Genomic DNA, 24,352 nt, shown 5'->3' with positions numbered 1-24,352 from the left:
TGATTATTACATGTGATTCTGACATGTGTTGTGTCCAATTTTTGTTCCCGTCTCAGTGCCAATTGCTTCGGTCATGTCAAACCAACTCACCCAACAGCACGTTACACAAAAAATAAAAGCTTTTCAAAGTGTTTGCTGATGCTGAATGATGCAAAATTAAACAAGAGGAGACATTAATCACGTAAAGGTTGCAGTCGAGACTACTATAGTCGCAAAGCTGCGATAAACAGCTGGCATTGGGCATTTTAAGAGACTATGAACAAGTTCCAACAGTAGCGAACTTGTTGGCAATGGCATCCAGTCAGCTTGCACTTGCGGAGCTTAAATTCAAAATGTTTACGGCTTCCACCATTTGACATCTTATAGCAAAGTAAAGGGATCATCATCATCAGCTGGACTATACAGTGCGAAGGCCTCTCCCATATTTCTCCAATCAACTCGGTCCTGTGCTAGCTGCATCCACTTGACCGCTACGAACTTCTTGACCTCATCCGCCCACCTAACTTTCTGCCACCCCCTGCTATGCTTTCCTTCCCTTGGAACAAAATTGGTTGCCCTTACAGACAGTCGGTTATCCAGTCTTCACAATATGTCCTGCCCATGTCCAATTCTTCTTGATTTCGACTAGAAGGTCAGTTACTGGAGTTATTTCTCTGACCCACTCTGCACGCTTCCTATCTCTTAACGTTACTCATACCATTTTTCTTTCCATAGCCCTCTGTGTTGTCCTCAACTTAAGTAGAACCCTTTTCATTAAAATCCATGTTTTAGCCCCATAGGTGAGTGCAAGTAAGCTGCAACTGTTGTATACTTTCCTCTTGAGTGATACTGGTAAGCTGCTAGTCATAATCTGCCAATACTGGCCAAACGCGCTCTATCTTAACCTTATTCTCCTAGGTATTTTCCTTTCATGATCCGGATCTGTGGTTACTACCTGTCCAAAGTAGACATATTCGCCTACTACTTCCTGTGCTTTGCTACCTATTGTGAACTGCTGTTCCTTCTCGAGGTTGTTGAACATTACCTTAGTCTTCTGCATATCATTTTCCAAGCCTACCTTTCTCCTATTACTGTCAAAGTCGTCAATCATTCTTTGCACTTCATTCCCAGAGTTACTTAGCAATGCATAGTCATCAGCGAATTGCAGATTACTGAGGTATTCTTCATCAACTCTTATCCCTAACTGTTCCCATTCCGAACCTCTGAACCTCAGCTGTGAACAGTACTGGGGAGACAGTGTCTCCTTGCCTAACATATTTCTTTATGGGAATTTTGTTATTTTCTTCATGGAGAACTATAGTTGCGGTGCAGTCACTATAGATATCTTGCAGTACTTTCATATACGGCTCGTCTACGCTGATTTTGCAATGCCTCCAGCACTGCTGAGGTTTTGACTAAGTCAAATACTTTTTGGTAATCAGTGAATGCTATGTATAAGGGCTATTCGGAGCATTTTTCTGTCACCTGGTTGATGGTATGGATATGATTGATAGTAGAGTACCCTTTCCTAAAGCCTCCTCGATCTTGTGCTTGTGGTTCTGGTAGCGATTACCTTAGTAAATACATTATATGTAATTGATAGTAAGCTGATTGGTCTGTAAATTTTCATGTCCTTAGCGTCCCCTTTCTTATAATTTAAGATAATGTTAGCGCTCTTCCGCGATTCCGTGGCCAATTTTTCTAGCAGGACATCCCCCCATCCTTCATCAAATCTGTAGTTACCTGAGCCTCCCCAGCTGCTTTCTCCCTTTTCGTAGTTTCTATTGCTTCCTTGACCTTATCCTTCGTTACTGGCGGAACGTCTGACTGCTTTTCACTACTGCCAATCTCATTATTGTCCTGACCATTTTGGCTACTGTATTGATCAGCATAGAACTCCCTGGTTACGTTTACTATCCTGTCCATATTTGTTTTGGCTTTTCCTGCCTTTCCCCTTGGTGCATACATCTGATTTTTGTCTATCTTTACGCTTATTGATTAACTTTGATATCTCTGCCAGTTCTATCTTGCCTGTTCGTTGCAAGCTTTCAGACTTTGGCGTTTCTTAATCAAATCTTTTTTCTCCGGAGATAGTTTGCTGGCATCCTCTCTAACAATCCTACCGCCTACTTCTACAGTGCACTCTGTAATGTCTCTGAAATTATTGTTGATTGCTTCTAGGCTAATGTTGTCATCCTCGGTAAGCGCTGAATATCTGTTCTGTAGCGAGATCCTGAACTCTTCTGCCCTCCCCCTCACTGCTAATTCGTTGATGGACTTCTTTTTTACTAATCTGTTTCGTTTCATCTTCAGATTAAGACTAATTCTAGACCTTACCGTCCTGTGGTCACTGCATGAGAATTAAAGGGGGGATGAAACGGCTAGAAAGGTCACTGACAAGCATTTTCAATGTGCAGAACAAATGCTTCCGAGCATTCGTTCAAAGTAAAACTCATCGGAAAAAATCCAGCGATTTGTTATTAATTTTTAAAGACAGCGTTTTTTGAAATTCGCGGGCTGCGCCATTTCCGCGTGGCGGCGAGATTTGGTACTATTCTGCCGTGATTTCCTACGTCACCAATCCCAGAGTGACATGCCACGACAGGCTGCCATTGGCTGCAGCCGCGACGCCCTCTACGTCACTGACACACTTCCGGTAGCTGCGAAAGTCGTCTGCTCGAGTGCTGCAATGCATGCGTGAACCCGAGTTTGACGCTTCGGTTCGCGATGTTAACCGAAAAGGTGGTGGCGTCCGACTGAAAGTGCGCGTCGGTGCAGGAGTGCGAAAAGAGCACTAGCTGGTCCGATTTAACACCGTACCGATTAAATAGGCAGCATCAACCTTTATGTACCGACCGACGGCGCAGCAACGTACTGTAGTCCCGTCTCGTCTTTGCCGCATCGACCATTTGTGCGGCGTGTTAATAATTAAATGGAACGTGCGTCAAAAAAAAAAGGTGTACCCTCAGCTTCATCGCGAAAGTACACAAATTCGCACCGCTTAAATGCAGCACCCGATGCCGCCAGGCGCGGGCGCTGCGGCCAACGGCACTCCGGTCGTGAGCTGCTCCCTGCTCGTCGCTAAGCCTTGTTTCTTTTGCATCGCAGCCACGGCGGACGGCATTTTAGAATCGTCCGCTTCGCTGCGTCTCTAGTGTAGTTGCTCGCGTGCTCCTGTGCACGATTCTTGCGTGTAGCTTCGGAAAACAGTGACAACCAGCTGCGCTGCCGAACTGCATGTGGCGAGCTGCTTTGCTCATGTTTTGCGCCGTTGTTTCTGGATCGGCCGATGCGTACACATGAGATAAAACACGCGTGCACGTTACGCACTGGCACTTCCTAAACTATGTGCGTCCGACTGAAAGTGCGCGTCGGTGCAGCAGTGCCAAAAGAGCACGCAGGTCCGATTCAACACCGTAACGATTAAAAAGGCAGCATCAACCTTCGTGTAAATGAAACGTGCGTCAAAAAAGGTCTGTCCTCAGCTTCATCGCGAAAGTACACAAATTCGCACCGCTTATGTGCAGCACCGGATGTCGCCAGGTTACCGCAGAGATGCCGTCCGCGGGCGCTGCGACCGACGGCACTCCGACCGTGCGCTGCTCCCTGGTCGTCGCTAGGCCTTATTTGCGTCGAAGCTACGGCGGACGGCGTTTTGGAATCCCCCGCTTCGCTGCGTCTCTAGCGTAGCCGCTCGCATTCTCATGTGCGCGATTCTTGCGTGTCGGTGCGAAAATCAGTGGCAACCTGCACTGCCGAACTGAATGTGCCGAGCTGCTTTGCTGATGTTTTGCGCCGTCGATTCTGGCTCGGACAATGCGTACACATGAGATAAACACGTGTGCACGTTGCGCATTGGCACCTCCTAAACGATGTGCGAAAGGACGTCAAAAAAAAATAAAACACTACACTATCCTTTTTGTTAATCTCAATGTTAAGATTCGCGGACGTATAATTCGTGCTCACCTGTCATCCGATATCCAAACTCTGTAGCGATCATCAGTCCGTGCTCTCGTCGGTGATATGTACGCGTATACATTCCACTCGTTATGCACAAGAGATGCCTCTTGCCGACCATAATGAAAGCAGCTCCGGACTAAAAGTGACGACGACATATGTTTGCACGCGGGCAACTCGCACGCTCGATCGTCTGCCAGCATCCATGCAGAGTCGATGCTATCGCGTCAACTCCGCGAAGAGTCACCGGCCGCCGCCGTTGGTCAAACCGCAGAAGACGGTACCAAAGAGACTGACCCAGGCAGCGCAAGAGAAGAAAGCAGTCTTGTAGAAGCCGTGCTCGGCAGGAGTGCATGCTAATTTGCGCTGAATGGGACAGGGATATGAAGGAAAGTGATCCCTCCGCGGCGGCCGCCGGTATGTGTGGACTCCCACCTGCAGGTATGCGCTCGCGAACGACCCGAGTCGTTCGGGCTGCTATCGCACACAATTCCGAGGGGTCAAGAAACTGAAGATACCGGCGGCCGAGGAAGACAGCAGACAAGGTTGAAAGCTATGCAAACGCAGATGGGACGGGAAAGGCAGAGACCATGAATGCATGGCCAACGCTCTTGGGAAAACAGGTGCGACGACCGGAAGTCTGAGAACCGAGCGTCACCCGATGAGGCTTCGTGGGCGGGGCTAGCGGGGCGGAGTTCCCGAGCTGTTTTCTTCGTTTTTTTTCTGGTGTCTCGGAGTGTTGAGTTGAGGGGAGCGAGGAGGAGCGCCATTTTTAATCGCCGATATCTCTGGTGTTAATGAAGCTAGCTAAAAAATTCTTGCGGTGAATTGACCTGTGAGGGAGTACCTATCTCTCGACCGATTTGCTTTACCCCGTTTTAGGCATTGCATGACCCCTTTAAGAAGCGAATTTTGTTGGGCCAGTTGGTGCATAGTTGAAGGTGAAAACCAGCGAAAAGAGGACGCGTTAACAAGGAAGGAGTGCACAAGGACGAGATGAGACCTTTGTGGTTACCTCTACATCCTGCATAATGGCAGGGTTAGAACACAGTATGAAGTCAATTTCATTTTTGGTCTCCCTGATAGGGCTTTTTTTCCATGTCCACTTCCGGCTCTTCCGTTTGTTCATCCCACAGAGGGATGAATTGGAGTCTCATGAAGGCAGAAAGTGCACACATATTTTATTTCTGTTGGCCTAATTAGCGGCTGTGTTCTTATTCAGAGGAACTCAAAGAACAATATAAGAGCATAAAAATAGTTTTGGAGAACGCTGTTTAGTGCACCTTTTAAGTGGTATCGCCATGGTCATACAATATATTACAGTTTTCTAGTCTGACAGGTAATACTAGACCATGTTACTTTATTTCCGCTGCCTAGGTGAATTCTCTATTTTGAAATAAGTGACTGAGTTTGAGACCATGAAGCTGCTCCCACTGACAGTGATGCAGGCCACCGGGTTGTCTGTGCCGGCTCTGATTAGCCGCCGATGCACTCTACTGTGCTGGCACTTGCTTAGAGACATGGCTCTCTATGCCAATTCTTCTGAAAACAGAACACAGCCTGTAGTGTAGCACTATCTAGTTCTTGCCTACACAGCCGCCTTCGGTGCGACTGTCGCTATCGTCCCTGCTGCAACACCATCATGCCAATCCATCCACGCCAGGATATAGCAGATCCCTTGTGTCAGAAAAGCATGCTACAATTTGTTTTAAGTGAAAGGTTTGCCGGCCTAGCATGAGCGAGCATACTCGGCTCTGAGGTACCAGCCTTGCACATCCACTAAGCCAGCAACGCTGCTTCTACTTTGCACACGCCTGGCAAACTCCATTCGTACTGGCACACAGCCCCATCCTACCCTTTTCCCCCTTCAAGACACCTTCACTTCGTCTAGACCAGTCTGTGGTGTCCATGAGGGACGTAGAGTACATTGGAACCACTGTTTCCTTGACGTTCGCAGACAGCCATTGAGGAGTTAAACCATGTCTCACCACACTTAATCGAGCTTCAGGTCTACCTGAGTCTAACCTGGCTTACCAGTACAGAATAACCAAGCATAAAAAATATTTCGCTTGCATGGCCAGGCTTAGCCGAACTAAACCGTAGTCATTTTTCTCTCGTTAATATTGCCACACCGCTGCCCATCTTTTGGCGCCACCAAGTGGCCGAATGTCTTGGTGCGTGGCTGAGCGTTGTCCTCGTCTGTCTCGGGCTTCGCTTCATTAAAAAGGGCCAGCTCGGTTGTTCTTCTGTTTGCTACATGTGTTGGTGACATTTGGTGGAGGTGCGGGGTAAGACCCCATATACGTTGCCCCCGAAGACGTCAGTGACGCTGCCCATCGACGCTCGGATGCCACCCATTCATAAAGAGAGATGTCGCCTCCGAGGCCTACAACCTGAGTTCGAACCACTGACCACACCGCTGCGAGCCATGACATCTACGATGGGCAGCCAGACAAATCAGCATTTCAGCAACACCCCACCGTACGTCCTTCTCGCACCTCGATCACCGCCATCATTCCACGGTGACCGGTTCGAGGATGTAGAAGACTGGTTGGCCAGTTTTGACCGTGTGGCCACATTCAACCAATGGGACGATGAGCAGAAGCTAATGAATGTGTACTTCGCGCTGCAATGCTCGGCCAAGACGTGGTTTGAGAACCACGGGGCGTTCTTTGTCAACTGGGCAGTCTTTCGCCGTGAGTTGCTCACAACATTCAGCTCGGGTGCGCACAAAAAAAATGCAGAGATTGCAATTCATTCAAGGTCTCAGCAGTCAAATGAGAGCATGGCTATGTTTGTCAAGGACATGACGCGACTTTTTTTCAATCAGGCTGACCCTACCATGCTCAAGGCAACGAACGTATGACACCTCATGTGCGGGGTGAAGGAACAGTTGTTCACTGGCCTCATTTGCAACCCTCCAAGAACTGTTGCAGATTTCGCAAGAGAAGCTACTAGCATGGAACGTTCACTGCAGGAACGTTGTACCCAATACGGCCGTCAGGCAAGCGTAGCGGCCACACCTTACTGCACGTCTGTGCCAGCAGCCAGGGACGAGGCATTGCGGGAGCTTGTGAGGAGCATTGTCTGCAAAGAGCTGCAGAACCTCCACTTGGATGCACCACCTGCAGTGAATTATTCTACCGGGGACGTCATTCGTGATGAAATCCGGCGAGCGGTGCAGCCACCACCAGCACCACAACCGGAGCCATGCATTATGATGTATAGCGATGTCCTACATCGACCTACCCCCGAGCCACTTTCATTCCGCCCCGTTGTCGGACCACCGCCTCGCTACCTGCCCCGTCGAGCCGCAGCAAGACAAGGGTCCCGCTATCCTGCTATCAGCAAGGCGCACTTGTGCCGCATGCCCAACAGACGGCCGCTTTGTTATCACTGCGGCGAGCCTGGCCACATTCTTCGCAATTGCCCATACTGGAGAATAGGTTTAAGAGGATTTCCACCAAACGCACCTCGACCTCGCTATGGCGAAAGACCACAGGAGATTGAGGAATACCTGGCTGCTAACGAGATATACCCGACGTCACCGCAACGGCAGTCGCGATCGTCATCCCTGAGGCGTTTTGCGTCACCCAGTCGATACTCCTCCTCTGGGCAATTCAGAGGCACATCCCCTCACCGGGGAAACTAAACACGGCGACCTCCGGGGGTGAGGCCGCCGTTACGTCTTAGATTAAACAGCCTCCACCCAACGATTGGACGCGACGGCCCGAGCGGCGACGACCCAATCCGACGAACTTACCAACGTGCTGCGAACGCATTGTTTCCGGGGTAATTTATAACCGCCGACAGTTGTGATGTGACCGCACTTGTGGATACCGGCGCCGATTTTTCCGTCATGAGCAGCCAGCTATCCACGGCACTTTGTTAGGTTCTGACGCCTTGGACTGGGCCAATGATGCGCACTGCTGGTGGCCATGTGATGACGCCGATTGGCATGTGTACTTGCCGCATAGAGATCAGAGGTTTTACTTTCACTGGCACCTTTGCCGTATTACAAGATTGCTGCAGAGATCTGATTCTAGGCATGGATTTTCTTCAAGAGTATGGTGTTGTTATAGACCTTCGGGAGCAGCTCATGGTGTCGTTTTCAACCAAGCGAGCCGTTGATAGCAACACGGACTTCTGGAAAATGATGTTGCGCGTCTCTGACAACCACATAACAATCCCTCCGCGGGCAAGCAAGTTCGTCACAGTCAAATGTGATCACAGCACCGGCATGCGTGGCATTGCTGAAGCTAACATGTCACTGCTTCTCACTCGACAAGTTTGTGTAGCTCGGGGCCTTGTCGAACTTGTCCGTGGGCAAGCCGAAGTGCTAGTGACAAACTTCACGTGTGAACCTTTGAAGAACTTGGAGAATGTACAGGCCAGTACGCTTTATTCAACACGTCATATCTCGACAATACGACGTCTACAGCCATTCAGACCGATGTTAACCCACACCTCTTGCCCAGTCAAAAACGCTGCATAGAAAATCTTGTCAATTCGTTCCGCGATTGTTTTGCATCAATCTCCAAGGTCCGATAGACGGCACTAACAAAGCACCGAATTATAGTTGCCGACAACCAACGTCCACTATGTCAGCGTCCTTACTGGGTGTCTTCAAAAGAATGTGACGCCATCCGCCACCAGGTGCCCCAGGACGACATTATGCGACCGTCGATGAGCCCCTGGGCTTTGCCTGTTGTCCTCGTCGCAAAGAAGGATGGAACCTTGAGGTTCTGCTGGATTATAGATGCCTCAACAACGTCACAAAAAAAGATGTGTACCCCCTGCCGCACATAGACGACTCCCTCATCGCCTTCGCCATGCCACTTACTTTTCGTCACTTGACCTCCGCAGTGGATATTGGCAAATAGAGGTTGACGAGCGAGACCGTGAGAAGACCGCTTTCATTATGCCGGACTGTTTGTATGAGTTTAAAGTGCTCCCATTTGGCTTGTGCTCAGCCCCTGCCATATTTGAACGAATGATGGATACCATGTTCTCTGGCCTGAAGTGGCAGTCATGCCTCGTATATCTCGATGATGTTGTGATTTTCTCGGACATGTTCGACGAGCATCTGAAACATTTGTGCACTGTTTTCGAGGCCATCCGATCTGCCGGTCTCTCTCTAAAAGTCGAAAAATGTCACTTTGCTTTTAATGAGATGAAATTTCTCGGCCACATTGTCAGTGCTTGAGGTGTTAGCCCAGACCCAGAAAAGACGGCCGCTGTCGCTTCATTCCTCAAACCAGAAGATAAATGAAGCTTGCATCAATTTCTCGGCCTCTGTGCGTACTATCGTCGCTTTGTTCAGAATTTCTCCAAGATGCTGAGCCTCTGACCCGCCTGACAAAAGACGCCGAATCGTTTGTTTGGGGCTCCGACCAGGAAAAAGCCTTCGTGGAACTCAAGGCCTGTCTCCAATGTACGCCTATACTTGGCCACTTCGACGAAGAGGCCGGCACGGAACTGCACGCGGATGCCAGTAACGTTGGCCTCAGTGCAATCCTTGTTCAGTGGCAGGATGGTGCAGAATGCGTCATTCCTTATGCAGTCGCACTTTTTCCCGTTCCGAAGTTAATTATTCAACTATGGAAAAGGAGTGCCTCGCTGTTGTGTGGGCAGTCATGAAATTTCATCCGTACTTGTACGGCCGTCCGTTTTGTGTCGTGAGCGACCATCACTCACTGTGTTGGCTGGCAAAACTGGCCCAGGCTAGCTACTACTAGTACTACTGGCCCAGGCTAGCTGCCGTTGTGCACCGCTACGTCCGTACCTGCCGTGAGTGCCAGCGGCGGAAGACACCGCCCATTAAACCAGCTGGGCTTCTGCAGCCTATCGATTCCCCGAAATTCCCATTTCAACAAGTTGGCATGGACTCATTCCCAAAGTCCTCCATGGATAACAGGTATATAGCGGTTGCCACGGACTACCTCAGCCGCTACTGTGAGACCAAGGCCATTCCCAGTGGTACCGCAGAGGAAGTTGCGCATTTCTTCATTCACAACATTGTACTTCGTCACGGTGCCCTAACAGTCGTCTTGACTGACAGGGGAACCTCGTTTACGCCGGCACTTACGAGCGAGGTCTTTCAACTCAGTGGCACCACCCACCGCAAGGCAACTGCCTATCATCCTCAAACTAATGGACTGAGCAGCTTAACAAGACAATTGCTGATATGATTTCTATGTATGTAGATGACGATCATAGGAACTGGGACCAAATTCTGCCTTACATCACGTTCGCATACAACACTGCGCTCCAGGAAACTACACGCTTCACTCCATTTCATTTGGACCATTGACGCGAACCTTTGACTATGCTGAATGCCATACTTCTTTCGGATTCTGCTCCCTCCACTGTCGTGGGGGCTGACCAATTTATTCGTGATGCAGAAGCCGCACGCCAACTTACCCGACAGCGAATTTGGCACCAACAAATACACGACGCCCAGCGCTGCAACCTGCGACGCTGAGAGGTGACCTACACACCCGGCGACCAAGTCTGGGTATGGAGCCCAATACGGTTGCGAGGGCGCTCTGAAAAGCTTCTGCGCCGTTACTTTGGACCCTACGAGGTGCTCCGCTGCCTCAGTGCGGTGAACTACGAGGTGCTACCACAAGGCACTGTCCGCTCCTCTCAGCAGCTGAAGTCTGAAATAGTTCACGTCACCAGAATGAAGCCATATTACAATCGGTAAACCGTTTTAGGGTTCCATGCCCGAGGCAGTGTCTCTGAGAAAAGGAATTTCAAAAATGAATGCGTCTTAAGAAATTCTGACCCATATGCTGGGAGTTTCTGCTCACAGGCACATTACAGCTGTTGCTACTATGGCACGCGTTTATCATGTGTGTTCTTGTGCACTAGCTCCGCTTCGTAGGTGTTGTCAAAAATAACCGTATCTTTCTTTTACTATGAAACAGTGGGGTTGAGGGTAAGGAAGTTTCATGATCGAGTGGCCCATTTAATATAACGTGTCGCTGATCAGTTACAAAATTCTATTCGCTGTTGCTTCGATGCGAAGCAATTTAAGCCTAGCAATGATGATTAGGAGCAAGCAGAGTGCCGTCATCCACCACACTGTTGGTCGGCCCTGGTGCCCTAAGTTTGCGGCATCGAACATATCTACTTTCTTGATGCAGCAGACAGTGTAAACGATACTGCTGGACGTGACAGCAGTATTGGGCGCCTTGATTTAGCACACCGCACCCTATACGGTGTGCTGCTAGTGCGTCGTCAGGTGACACTCGAAGTTTATACGAAAGTGCCCTAGGGCAGCACTTTATACGTTGCTTTTGAGGCACGTTTCAGTGTACGGTGTGCATATGTTATTGGAGCAGGCCAGTTCATGAACCTTGCATACTCGAGTGCCGACATGCAGCTGAATTCCCTATACGGACATTGCTATTTCGTAGGTTAAAAGCACTAACAAGATTGAAAAGCTCAGTTTGTGGAAAGCATGGTTAGCAGCATGACCACGGTTTGGTCTACCACATTGGCTTACTGTGGCTTCACCTAACTGCGGTTGACGTTGCTCGTGCACAGAACATGCAGCATTGGTTTATGTCGTCAGTGGCTGCACTGGCTTTCCATTCCTATCTGCTTATGAAGAAGCGAATATAGTAGTTTTAAAAATATCTCACTGCTGAAACTTTTTGGTTTTGTTGCTTGGCACATCGAGAATATGGTGCAGTAGAGAGTTTATATTCCAAAATTGTGTAAGTAGCTGGGTGCAATAATCAGTCTTGATCTGTGATCCTGCCAAACCTCCCATGTAGAGCTGTTGCCATGCACCCTAACCGGCCGTGTTGTCACAGGTGCTGGAGGTGACCCTCCTGGTGGCCGACTACATGAATGCACTGGGTGCCACCGGTGCCAGTGTGGCACCCTCGCCCGGTGGCAGTCTGGTGGTGGCCAGTGGGCGGCTTAATGTGAACCCCTGCTCTGCGACGTCATCACCTGCCCTGTCAACAGCCTCATCGCGACGGCCCCTGCTGCCGACACCCGACTCCTGACGGTCGCCCTCCACCACGCCCCGACACAGGCCTGACTCTTCCGCCACCAGTGCTGGGGGAGGCACGGTCACTGCATCACCCCGCAGTGGTCGTGCCACCTGGAAGTGAGCCAGTCAAGCATGGAAGGGTGTGGTGGCGACCTCAGCTAAGATGAAACCTAAGCAAAATGCCTGCGTAATCACAAGAAGAGCAGATGACACTCGTTGAGTTGCTTTCAAGAATCTGCATGCCACAAATCTCCCAGTGTGTCCTTGTGCACATTGGTGCGGCTTAAATTCAGGTGGGGCAGTGACTCACTGTGCTGCACTATTCTCCGGATCCAGTCATTCCTCTGCCAAAACGATTGTGCCAAGATCAAATGCTCAACCGATGATGGCACTGGTATGGACACCACTTTAGCTAGCACAAAGGCTGGGCACCTTGTGCGGCAGTTCAAACTACAGCACGCACGCCGGTGTTTGTGATTTTCAAGTATGTGTTGTTCAACACTCTGTACAAGTGCTCACAGAGTGGGTGAGACTCATCAAGAACAGTGGGAAGAAACTGTTCTAGAACCAGGCCATGCATCTACTGTCATGTTCATCTGCCAGGTTAAGGATGAGCACTGCTATATGTCAGTAGGGATCATGTGTTTGGTCCCCAGTGTGACCCAGCCTTTCCCTCTGATTGATGTACAGTGCTGGAGGCATTGTCATCACAGCCATCAGATCAATAGGAGGCCTTTTCCCATGGTGGATGTAGTTGGGATAGTGATGATTAATGACCAGCGCACACCGGCAAGCTTCTAGCAGAATTTGCAGCTGTGTGTGAACTGTCATGCATGTCTGTGAACGCTTTGTTCTGTGGATGACCCCAGGAGCTCAACCTTGTATGCAGAGCAGAAACACCAGTCTCAAGAACTAGCAGGGTTAGGTTGTTGTAATATGATGAGAGCCTTAGCAAGTTCAGCTTATCGTATACATGTTTGCAATGGAGTATCTCCAGTTCTGATCTGTTTGTACTGGAATGTGTCCTGTTCTAGCATAGCTAGGGCAGTTTAGCTGTGACGCGTGAATGTTGCTTACGGTACCATTAACTGCAGAGATGTGGCACAGCTGGTTCGATTTCCACAGTAGATTTTGGAAATTTTAAGGATCTGTGCGCAAAGGTGTTTTTTTTGTTTGTTTGTTGTTGTTTTTTTATTTTTTTATTTTTACTGTCATGGTTTCCTAAGCAGTTTGAATACTGTGATTATGAATCTGACCTTACTACTACTTAAAATTATGGCCAAGATCTCAATGTTATTGGTTGATTTTTTTTTCTCTCTCCCTGTGTTCACTGGCTTGCATGCATGGTTTTTAATGAGCTTGCTTCTAGAACTAATACCATACCAGCACAACCTATTTTTATACCTTTGAATTTCATATTTATTGCCCTTGCCATAGTAGGCCTGATTGTCTACGTACCAGCATAGGTGGTACAGCACACATGTTGCGAGATCTAGTGTAGCCTAGCGAATCTCGATAATCACCAGCCTATGGCATTCTGTTTTCAACTCATCTGGAGAATTTTAACAAACAAACATTGTTGGAAGTGAGAGGGCTGCATTAAAAGGCTGCTGCAAGTATAGATGATAAGGTTGAATCATTTGTGAATCAGTCCTAGTCAGATGATGAGCTTGTCCTCCAACAGATTAGCAGTGTTTCAGGTTGTTTTGTTTGTATGTGCAAGCCATTCAGCTGCACTGAACCTTCCTTTGTGTTCACCTGGGGTGTCGCATTTGTGCTCCTTATAGTGTTGCAGTAGGGAAGTATCTGCATTGATGGTGTAGAAACTTTCCAACTATACCTCATCACATTGTCTGTTCACGGCAGTCTTCTGATGCTTGGCACATAAAAAGAGTAGCGCTAAAGAACGGGGACATAAGAACAGAAAACGACAGGAAAAAATGGGGACGAAGGGACACAAAACGACAGGATCCATCCTGTCGTTTTGTGTTCCTTCGTCCCCAATTTTCCGCACTGGTCTTTTTTGGTTGGGGTGTCAAAAGGTGGTCCAGTGCAGTTTAATTGGCCTATAAACATGTCACCTGTAGCCTATCAAAGCATCCTCCTTGTCATGAAAACCTTCACAGTTGACAGCAATCTGTTAGCTATCACACGCCTTTATTTGATCATATGCAGGGGCACGTGATGCTGTATTTCGTAGCAGCTTTGCTTGTCAATGCAGTCACAGGTGTGTAGCCCCCTTCCTGGCTGCAAAATGGAATATTGCCCCGTACTATTCCTGGCTACATAATTGATATTTCTGGTGTGGCTACATTTTCAGTGTTGAGAAGATGCAGTTTGTTTTATTGCAATGAATTGTTGGAACAAATCTGGTTGCAAAATGCTTCCACACATGGTGCCAGAGACAGAGCAAAGCCGCCTATGCGTATGTGCCTCTCATTGCCCATCGATAATTGCAACTGCAGATGTCCACCAAAAAGAGAGACAGATACTTTCCTCAACCTCCCAGGATAGTCCTACAAAAATGAGTAGGTCAGAGAAATAACTCAAGTCCTAATGGAAATCCTAATGGAAATCAAGAAGAAGAAATGGGCATGGGCAAGACATGTAGCGCGAAGAAAGGACAACCGATGGTCGCTTTGGGCAACAAACTGAATTCCAAGGGAAGGAAAGCGTAGCAGAGGGTGGCAGAAAATTAGGTGGGTAGATGAGGTAAAGAAGCTCGCAGGGGTCAAACGGATGCGGCTCGCACAGGACCGGGTTAATTGGAGGAATATGGGAGAGGCCTTCGCCCTGCAGTGGGTATAGTCAGGCTGAGGGTAAGGATGATGATACCTTTTTCAAAGCCAACCACTTTTCATTTCGAGCAAGGCACACAATACCAGAAGTTGGGCCAGGCAGCCCAAGAGCTGTGTCATGTCAAGGACAAAGGAGTGCAGGATTAGGCAGGACAAATTGTGGGGTGATTAGTGACAGTGCTTGGCCATGTTCGCCCTGATCCAAGACTTCTCAAGCCTTTGCCTCAAAAATATTCTTGGCAGTCAGATGCACAATCCTCTTTTTGAGCTAACTACTGTGATCGCCTCTAACAGCCTGAGCTCGGGTTATGATCATCTTACCTTATGTGCCATAGTGTAAGGGCCCTGTATCCCAGAAACACCGGTCTCAGTATCATAACGCAAAAATGTACACCATTTCTTATCAAAATTTTGATGTAACTGTGCAGTTTTGGTGCCATATACCATTTACTTAACATCCCTGTGCTAGTCAAATCTAGTTTACAATAGGAATTCAAATGCACAACATAGTATCTCTGTGGTTGACTGTAAGAGTCCACCGACAAGTGAGACAAATACTGAGCCTTCCTTTTCCCTAGAAACCAACTTCAAGAAAGACATCTTTAAAAATTGCAGAGTGAAAAGGCCATGTTAATGGCAATAACGTTAGCTGTTGGGCCAGTTGGTGCGTGTTGAACTTAATCACAGGGGTGCCAGCGGAAACACAGACGTGTACACAAGAACGAGGAGGTAGACACGGACGGACGCTTGACTGTCAGGTGTGGTTTATTGAAGAAACATTGCCGCACAAAGAACACACATCCAATGCATGTGCATCTCCATCGCCACCTGTGACACATGTGCTGATGTCAATTCAGTGGCACTTTTATCTGCCCGTTATGTAGGCACGTTCCTTGTTAGTTAAACACAACGACGTATCACTTCTACAATTTTTTCTTTTTGCCAATATGAAAAGCTTCCAAGATTTCTTGCTCATATCTGGTCCTTCCCGTTCCTAGAATAGTCACACGGTCAAACATCGGCATAGTTTTTTTACACTTTTTACAACTGCGGCAGTGAACTGCCAAATGCCTTCTTTGGTCTCCCCCTCCCAGGAATGTGTTGTGTTCTTGTTATCTCTTATTAACACACCTGCCTGTCTGACCTGTATACACTTTTCCACAGGCCAACAGAAAGCTGTAAATGACACCAGTCTTGCACACGGTGAAGGGTTTCACTTTACACGCTTGCCTCCCTTCATTCCCAATTCTCGCACACAGGCCTGCCAGTTTACAAGGTGCAGAAAACTAACACCATGCCTTTCAGCCACTTTCTTAATACTGTGAGATACTTTGTGTGGAACCGGATGTGTGTTTTTTGTGCGGCAATGTTTCTTCAATAAACCACAGTTGATAGTCCAGCATCCGTCCGTGTCTACCTCCTTGTTCCTGTGTACGTGTCTTTGTGTTTCCGCTGGCACCCCTGTGATTAAGTTCAACATGGCACTGTTGCGTCTACTGGGGGATGCAGGGCTGAAACCAATTTATCGCCACAAAAAAATGTGTTTTTGTTGTTTTGGATTGTGCATGCATTAACCGTCTCATCAAGTTTGGCTGTCACAGTAGAATTAAAATAAATTGTTTTGTGAGATGGGGCACCGCCGAAAGCTCCTATGAATTTCAACACTTGGCCGCAGGGCGGGCAAGAATGCTTGTTTTTCGTGCCAAAGAGGACCTGCTATCGAGAGTAGAGCAGACGCTAAGAAGAAATGCAGAAAGAAAAGGCAAATTTTGGGCCATGGAAACAGCGAATTAGCCGACACATAACCTTAGAACCCTACCACTGGGAGCGTGGATAACTAAAGTGCTCAACAAGATAGAGATAGAAAATGGAGCATAGAAAGAGAGGCATGCCAAGCAAACAACCAAAGAAAGCTTTTCACCAGCGGAGGCTGGTGGACCGCTGTAAAACTGAAAAAGAAAGAGGTGACTCGAATCAATTGCTGCAGAGCAGTGTCATGTTTAAAAGGTTGGCCCAGCATATCCACCAGGCCACTCTGATTTATTAATCCAAGTCCTAAATTTGAAAACCGTTCTGAAATCCCTAAACTCGTTTTTCGCAGTTTTCATTTTTTGCACGAGCACAACCGTTAGGAGAGCTACCATTCACCGAAGGCTGCTTTCAAGGCGGTTTCTAGACTACGGTTTTGTTGGAAACAAGAAAAAGCTTTTTGGATTTCTAATTATTCTGTATGAAAAAATAAAAGAAAGATCAAATGTGTGATATATTATCACAACATAAAATAAAGGTCCTTTTTCAAGTTCTCGGATATTTACAAAAAAATGTCTAAAAGCTGCATTGGGCCTTACCCTGCACAATGAGCTACCTAGAAGTTATCTAAGCTCAAACAGTTGGTATATCCATGATTTGTGAAATATTTTTCCTAAGCTGACACAAATAAACCTTTCGCTGTCAGGCGTTTCTGGCTGTGACGCACCCCGAGTGGCGGCTTTGTTTCAAGGAACGAGCATATCGGGCAATGAGCATAGTGGTTTTTTTTAAATATGATTGCTATACAAATAAAATAGTTAATGGAATATGCACATTTCAGTGTTCTGCAAGTGTCGTTAATTAACATCATCACCATCAGCGTAATTATAAATGAGATAAATGAGGATAAAATAAGAAAAAACCTGCTCGATATTTCTTGAGATATATAATCAAAAGAACGATTGCTGCAGTCCGCAGTCGAACGTCCCACGCGGTCAGCCATCCTAAAGTAACCGCGCATATGGAGGGTGCACTTTCGGTGGCCCGCACAACGGAGAGAAATGGCACGTTGTGAAATCAAGATGACAAAGGGAGATGGAAAGAGGCTATAACAATCTCCTTTGCTGCTGCTAGCCGCAAGCAAGGGCGCGGCAAGAGAGAGCGAAAGCAGCGATCAAGTCACGTGTCGACCTATTGGAGAGGCAACTGCGCGAGCCCCTGAACGTGACTCGTCAAAGCAGACACGCCAACAGAATAAAAATAAAAACATGCAAACCTGCGCAGGCAGATCGGCAGAACAACCCATGAACCCGCATGCACGCGCCGCGAAACGCGCCGTGTGATCGTTTAGCACGATAAAGTAGCGTGCAGGAAGCGACCGCGGCCCCCAGCAAAGATGGTAGCGGGGGTGCGCGCGGTCGCTCCATACTTTTCAATATATACGTACCAACACAACGCGAGGCGAAGATACGAACTTGTAGAAAGATTTGACAGATGGCGCAGCCTGTCCAAACGCGCCAGCTTCGCGTTCAGGCACGAAATTTTGAACGCACGATAGAGAATGCACCGGTACGCCGGTGACACTGTGGGGAGGAAGCGCAAAAACATACTGGTACGTTAGTGACAGTGAAAGGGTTAAGGGGTAAAAAGAGGATTGAAGGTTAACTTTCTTAATTTTCGACGTAGAGCGATGAAAATCAGTACATGGACTTGAAATAGCATCAAACAGTCAGATATAAAGTTTCGCAATGATATATTCAGTATTTTTGTTTTATTGTTGTTTATATGCTGTTCACAGGTTCTCTGCCCATGGAAAGCTTAGAATGACAAGAAAATGGGCTACGGGTTTTTAAATGGTCTTAATAGTTACTCAGAAGTGTGATCTAAATCAAGACATTCGTAGTTTCTTTTTTTTTGTTTCTCTGCTCTTTTTTTAAATGAAATAGTATGCACTTTCTCCTAATTTTAAAATGCATTAATTACTGGATAATAAAAAAAATTAGAGCTTAGGTGGTAAATCTCAGACTGTCCCAATGCAGGGCATAATATGTCAGAACAAAACAAACATCATTCAAATCCGTGCATCCACTGCTGTGTTATGCTCTCCACGAGCAAGGTGATAAGTTCAAAACAAACTTTTGAGAAAACAAGTCCGAAAGTTCTGAACTAGCATACATTGCCTAGTACATTGTACTGTCTATATATTTATTTGCAACACTTAGAATTTGTTTTTCAGTGAAATATTTTATTAACAACACAGAATGAATGTTGTAGGTGCTGAAAATCAATTGTTTTCTAAAATCAACTTTTTTTACAACTTTTGCGATCTGATCCCTACTTCCTCCTTAATTACTCATTAAGAGAGAGAAAACATTTATTTTGTAAAGGAATTGGAGCACGCAGGCGGCGTGGCTAGCAACAACATTCTGCCTTGCCGGATCCGTCGAGCATAGTCCCAGGTTTGGGCTGGCCTGCCAGGAGGATATGAATCAGGTTTTCCTGTGCATTACAAGATGGATGGAGAGAGAAGGGGGGGGGGGGTCTGCATTTACAGACAGCGTCATAGGTGTAGCTCTCCGGTAGTGAGGTGTGTGGGCATATTTGGCACGAGCATTTGCAATAAGTTGAGCACTCACATGTTCCTGTGAGAAATTCCCCATGAGGTGCCCAGTTTCTGGACCCTTGAGAATCGGCAGCCTCTTTGCGGAGTTTCCACCCAGATGAGCTCAGTGCTGCACGAGGATGCTGCTTGCAATATTGGGTAGGTGGCAGGGTGGACTCCAACATAATTTACCAGTGCTGTTTTTGAATCACTGAGGGGTATATAGGGGCACTGAGAATGCAGAGCGCAAGCGCTATAGCTATTTCTTCTGCTTGCTCTGGGTCAGTTCCTCGGAGTAATTCTTGACAGCTACTACTTTTTTTTCTATTTATGCCAAGGTGATGAATAAATTCTGTTAAGAGGAAGATACCCTAAAATGTGATCAAAATTGGTGCAACAGTTCAAAAGTCGACGTTCCTTTTAAATTCCTAGCGTCTGCTGCCGCTATGCAGTCCAGTAAAAAGAGTGGCACCTTCAACACATTTGATGACAGACTAGCAGCACTGAATGTGAGAAGGCTGCATTTTCATCACAAAATTAGTCCTACTTTTCAAGCAACAGTGTCAGGCTGATTTCTAGCTTCACTTGACTCATGTCTGTTTTTTGTAGATAGTTGTATTTATTTATAATTAATATATGTGTCTCATTCTAGTTCAAGAGGTATCAGTTTTAGCCCAATCTTACTAACACACTGATTTGTGAAAACAAAAACAGATGGTTTTGCGGGAGCAAAAAATGAGAATATAGTTACACACAAAGACTGCTACATAATGAAATAGCTCTGCAAATTTTCTTCTTGGAAGTATGGCTGATCCCAGATATATTTATACCAATACCGTGCAAAAGTATAGAGCTATTGTATGCATTTAACAACCTCAGGTTCAGCATAACATTCAGTATTCTATATTGAATGGCATGTTATGACCCTGCAAATTGGGCTTCTCCTAACTTCAATCACTTTTCGGACGTTGGTTTGTTTTCCTTGCTGCTGCAGGCATGGAAACCTACCATACATTAATGAATTGTTTTACACTGTTTCAAAACAGAATTAGACTGGCTTGTTTCAAAGCACTGTTTGATAAGTTGGTTAGTCTTAACAATTCCTAGCTAGGAGAGCATCATTAGCTTGCTTCATGGTTACAGATAAACTTATTAACTGCCATGCTTTATATGTCCAAGTATCAATATTTGAACTGTGTATTTTGCAAAACCTTTCAACAATCCAGACCTGCAGTGCTGAAGGACAGTTGACAAGAGGCTCCAACTTATTTGTTAGCAAAGTAGAACCTGCTTTTATATATGTGTTTTTATATTCTTCAATTAAATGCAGTGTGTTTACAATGGGAATTTGGAGCCTTTGGCTTCAATCACTTTTTTATTATTGTGTTGTTATCAACAGTGCCTACACAGTCCAGCAGTGGCAGGGGTGTACCATTCTTTTAGCCAATGACAGAGGGTAAAATAGAAGGAAGCAGAATGCTTTCTGTACAGGTGCACTAGATGGAAGTTCTGAGCAGTGGAATATTGTGCTTTAAGTCTTATATAATGTTTGTGAGCTGAGTACCTGCGTACTGGGATTTAGGTGACTTTAGTCAATTGTTGTCTTCAGTCGAATTTTGAGCAAAGGCATTGAGCCATAACCATGTGCCATAGTACATAGACTGCACGAGAGACTGTCTCTCAGATTTCACACACAAAAAAACATTTTCCTGAGGAGTGCAACTCGGGCCATTGGAGGTAGACATTGAGCTGAAGAGGCTGTAATGTTCCAGATTAATTTAGTGCACATTTTCTAAGCAAGGGGATTCTTGTGAAGGATTGTAAGAAAAATAAATTTTATGTGCCACTTCTTATTTTATTGATTCGTCACAAAGATGCTGATTTCCGGTAGTTGATTAACTTTGTACTTAAAGCAATGTCGAAAAATTTTTAAGCTTGGTTTATGGTTTTTGCCTGTGTCATGCAAGAAGTGTATGAATTTGTCCCAGCTTCGTTTTCCCACGATGCTCGCAGTGGATGCTAATGCATACTTGAGGTGAACAGGCTGCAGGTACTCTCGATTGGTTTTGCCCAATCGCACCAGGGTTTGAGCATAGCCTCTGCTGCCACCACCAGGAGCATTGCTGGTAGACACTATGATAAAATTGTTTAATCTTAAAACCAACTCATTCCTGAAGGCCAGGACAAACTAGAACGCTTCCTCTTTTAAAACTACTCTAATCATTCTGAGTGCAGTGTTGGTTTGTTCAGCCAGGCTGGCCTTCAGGGACGCACTTGTGATACCTCATTCTTCGCTTTTACCGCAAGCACGACTTGTAATGCGTTTCTTGTGCAAGATGGAATAAAGTCTCGCTGCCTGCAAAAAGTGCTGTCCCTTTGGTGTTTCTGGGCTGCGAATCCAAGGGTTGACAAGGATTTGTAATCCTGATCCAGAACTTGTTGAATGTTTTGGCACGATAGCGTCTTGTTCTGCAGATAATCCAGCATCGGTGCTATTTCGAGTGAAAACTCATGGCAAGTGGATGGCATGGATGATCGAACGTTGCTTACCTGACCACATTTGGCAGGACCCCTCCTTTCAGTGACCTTGCATTCTGAGTCACACAGCCACAGCTTGGTTGAGTATATGTAGAGAGCCCTTTGGCATTCAACTGTGAGATGTTAGATCAAGAAATTAAGAGATTACTACTCAGGCAAGCAGCAAAGTCTATGCAAGGAGATTTCGCAGATGGGAGCCATTACTGCAAGGCAGAGTCCAAGTGCCCCTCCAAGTTTTTATTTTTAATCTCAACAGAATGACAACAAACATTCAAACAGTCATCGCATTTCTGCCAGTCAGCTGGAGGCATATTATAATAACATAAAATTGTTATAATAGACCCAGATGGAACGGATAACTAGACAAGAATGACCTCTGAAGACAGTGCAGCAAAGATAAGTGTAAGCCATGGTGGTCCTTTTTGAAATGTTTAGGCGTGCCCACTGGAGAAAGCAGTGCAAATGGGAAAACTTCCCGAAGGGAGTGCGGCCGACTACATGCTCTCGGCAGTCCTCCTCGTCGACAGCCAGGCAACAGATTATGGCGGAAGCCCCGACAACCTTCTGGGAAAGAGAAGGTACAGCTAGTATGCATGCCATCACACAAACCTCCTCTCACCATGACTTGTGGAAAATACGGGCTGAAGAGGAACTGTAGGGCTCAGCACTCTTCCCCCTTATGGAAAATTGGGTCATCGTTATTTGAGACTGCTTCAACTGCCAGTTCTGGTCGAGGCTTCGACAGTGGTAGCAGGCAGGACCCTGCTTAGTAAAGTCGTGATAGGTGAGCTATGCTCATGCATCGTCCAGTGTGTAAGCACATGTCAGCCACTAAAATACATATGCCTGCGCGAGGGCTCCAAGTGGCTTGCATTTTAAGAGCTGGCCAGCTAGTTAGATATGTTCGAAGGCTGCAGCCGATAGCACCAGCACCCAAAAATGCGAGAGCAAACCCACTCTCAAAAGAAATCCCGGCTGCTTTACATCTAGAGGAAGGTCAAGTTTCCAAGGACTGCCTGCTTCAAGGTCAAACCAACAACAAACGAAATATTACCACTCATGGTGCGCAAACACACAAAGTGGGATCTCTGAGGCGGCTCATGGCAAAGAGACACTGGTAGCCAATATAAAGGCCACGAGGAATCCTGATGCAGTGTGGATTTCCTAGCTACAGAAGGTTGAAAGAGACTGCGTAGGTGTACGTTCATGAGCAAAGGGGGTATACAACACTCAGCCAGTGGCAGAGCTCAGAATGGATGGATGGATTATGGCTGGATGGATTAGGCTGCTGGACTCCAGAGCTTCCGGTTTTTTGCCGCCGGCCGGTACAAACGCTCCCCGACTCCCTGAGAGACCGCGAGAGGAAAAAAAGCGCGCTGCGAGATGCGAGCAGATAAGATCTGTCTCATCCGGCCCTTTTTGACCCTTCTTCGGCGGGCCCCTTCCATTTCGGATGAATTAGCTTATTTTATTTTGCGTGCTTTTTTTCACTCGGGGGTTTACATGAGACCGACAAAGCCGAGTCTGGGAGGCCTGTCGGGCTGAAAACCGGCTGTCGGGCTCATGTATACGCTAGGGGGTCGAGCTGGATGACCGTCGGGTCGGGTCCTGCCAGCCTGACTGCAGGGGGCGAGTTGGCTCGACCCTACGGCTGGGCGAGGATCGTGTCGGGCGAGCGCCTCTTCTCTTGTCTCTTTGCTGGTCGGGGACGGGACCGTGAGTTGTTCGTCTGAGCATTTCTCCTCTCCCGCCTGCTCCTGGTTCACTTTATGCGGGCTAGACTGCAGTCCCCCATCGACGCTCGAGGACTGAAAAACCAAATAGAGGGTGTTTTAGGCTAGGCTAGTATTAGTTTGTGCCACAAGTAAATAGAGGTATGTGAAGATTGCTTGGAGACAGAAATTATGTCGGGCTGTTGAATACTTATTTGAATGTGGGTGGGAAACAGATTAGTGAGAGCTAATACCAATGCATGAAACCACACAGCGGACTTCAAAGACCAGCAGGGTAAACAATTTGCAACTTGAATGAATATAAATAAATAATTCAAGAATATATAATAACATATGAAATGCTACATAATTATATGAAAATGTCACTGAACTACGAGCACGTGAATGAATTTATAAAGCTGCTAAATTTGAAAGCACACATACGGTGTCTAGATGGGTAGGTGTGCCGACCGGCGGGGGTAACGCGTGCCTTTTCTTCATGACGCCGCAGTGGCGCCACCAGCGAAAGCCCGGTTCATGACCGTTTCCTCCGGCCGTCGCCACGCATGACAGAAAGTGACTCGCTTCACTTTTTTCCAAGTGCAAATGAGTTTATTGCAAACAAGCTGTCTTACGGGAATAGGGAAGGGATGTAAACATATTACAAAGGCAGGGGAGCCGAGTTTAAGGCCGTTTTTTTACGTACAGCGTGTTTGCTGCGTTCCCGATTTTTCAGGCAAGCAACTCCAAACACTGTCACTTCCTCGTTCTTAATTTTTTTTTTTTTCATTAAATGTTCCACGCCATCACAAGGCAACGCGAATATATATTAACACAGTGCTCAGCTGTGATTTATGCGTGTGCATGGGCGTAAGCAGACCTTGCGAATAAATAAAATAAAACGAGTGCGTAAGCTTGTATTGCAAAACGGTATCTTCTAGCTGAACTTTTGAAAGTGCAATAAATGACATACACACATTAGTGTTTTTGAGTCAGTGAAGTAACA

General features: G+C 46.8%; 2 protein-coding genes across 6 annotated transcripts in view; one reads left to right on the top strand and one right to left on the bottom strand.

Moving 5' to 3' along the window:
- Nucleotides 1-13,774, top strand: part of LOC146175281 (uncharacterized protein CG43867) — a 429,718-nt gene extending 415,944 nt beyond the window's left edge. For all 5 annotated transcript variants that reach the window (XM_084584707.1, XM_084584708.1, XM_084584706.1 and 2 more), the window contains one exon: nucleotides 11,763-13,774. In XM_084584707.1, the coding sequence (XP_084440833.1) occupies nucleotides 11,763-11,960 (198 nt within the window). In that variant the 3' untranslated portion in view covers nucleotides 11,961-13,774. The remainder of the gene's footprint in view (nucleotides 1-11,762) is intronic.
- Nucleotides 13,775-21,862: 8,088 nt separating this feature from the next.
- LOC146175280 (uncharacterized) lies at nucleotides 21,863-23,894 on the bottom strand. Its single transcript, XM_084583799.1, has 2 exons — nucleotides 23,791-23,894; nucleotides 21,863-23,442 (listed from the first exon to the last, which is right to left on the bottom strand). The coding sequence occupies exons 1-2, from the start codon at nucleotides 23,845-23,847 to the stop codon at nucleotides 23,134-23,136; spliced, it is 366 nt and encodes a 121-aa protein (XP_084439925.1). The 5' UTR covers nucleotides 23,848-23,894; the 3' UTR covers nucleotides 21,863-23,133.
- Nucleotides 23,895-24,352: the final 458 nt, after the last annotated feature.

This window comes from Amblyomma maculatum, chromosome 11 (genome assembly GCF_055883805.1).
Source record: "Amblyomma maculatum isolate TAMU_Amacu chromosome 11, ASM5588380v1, whole genome shotgun sequence".
NCBI lineage: Eukaryota > Metazoa > Arthropoda > Arachnida > Ixodida > Ixodidae > Amblyomma > Amblyomma maculatum.
This window is presented reverse-complemented; position numbering and strand designations above follow the sequence as displayed.

Bases quoted from the DNA above. Each gene is read 5' to 3' on its own strand.
- LOC146175280 (XM_084583799.1), bottom strand. From the start codon at position 23,847: ATGAAGAAAAGGCACGCGTTACCCCCGCCGGTCGGCACACCTACCCAT. The intron at 23,443-23,790 runs GTATGTGTGCTT...TTGGTTTTTCAG, and splicing joins CACCTACCCATCTAGACACC to TCCTCGAGCGTCGATGGGGG.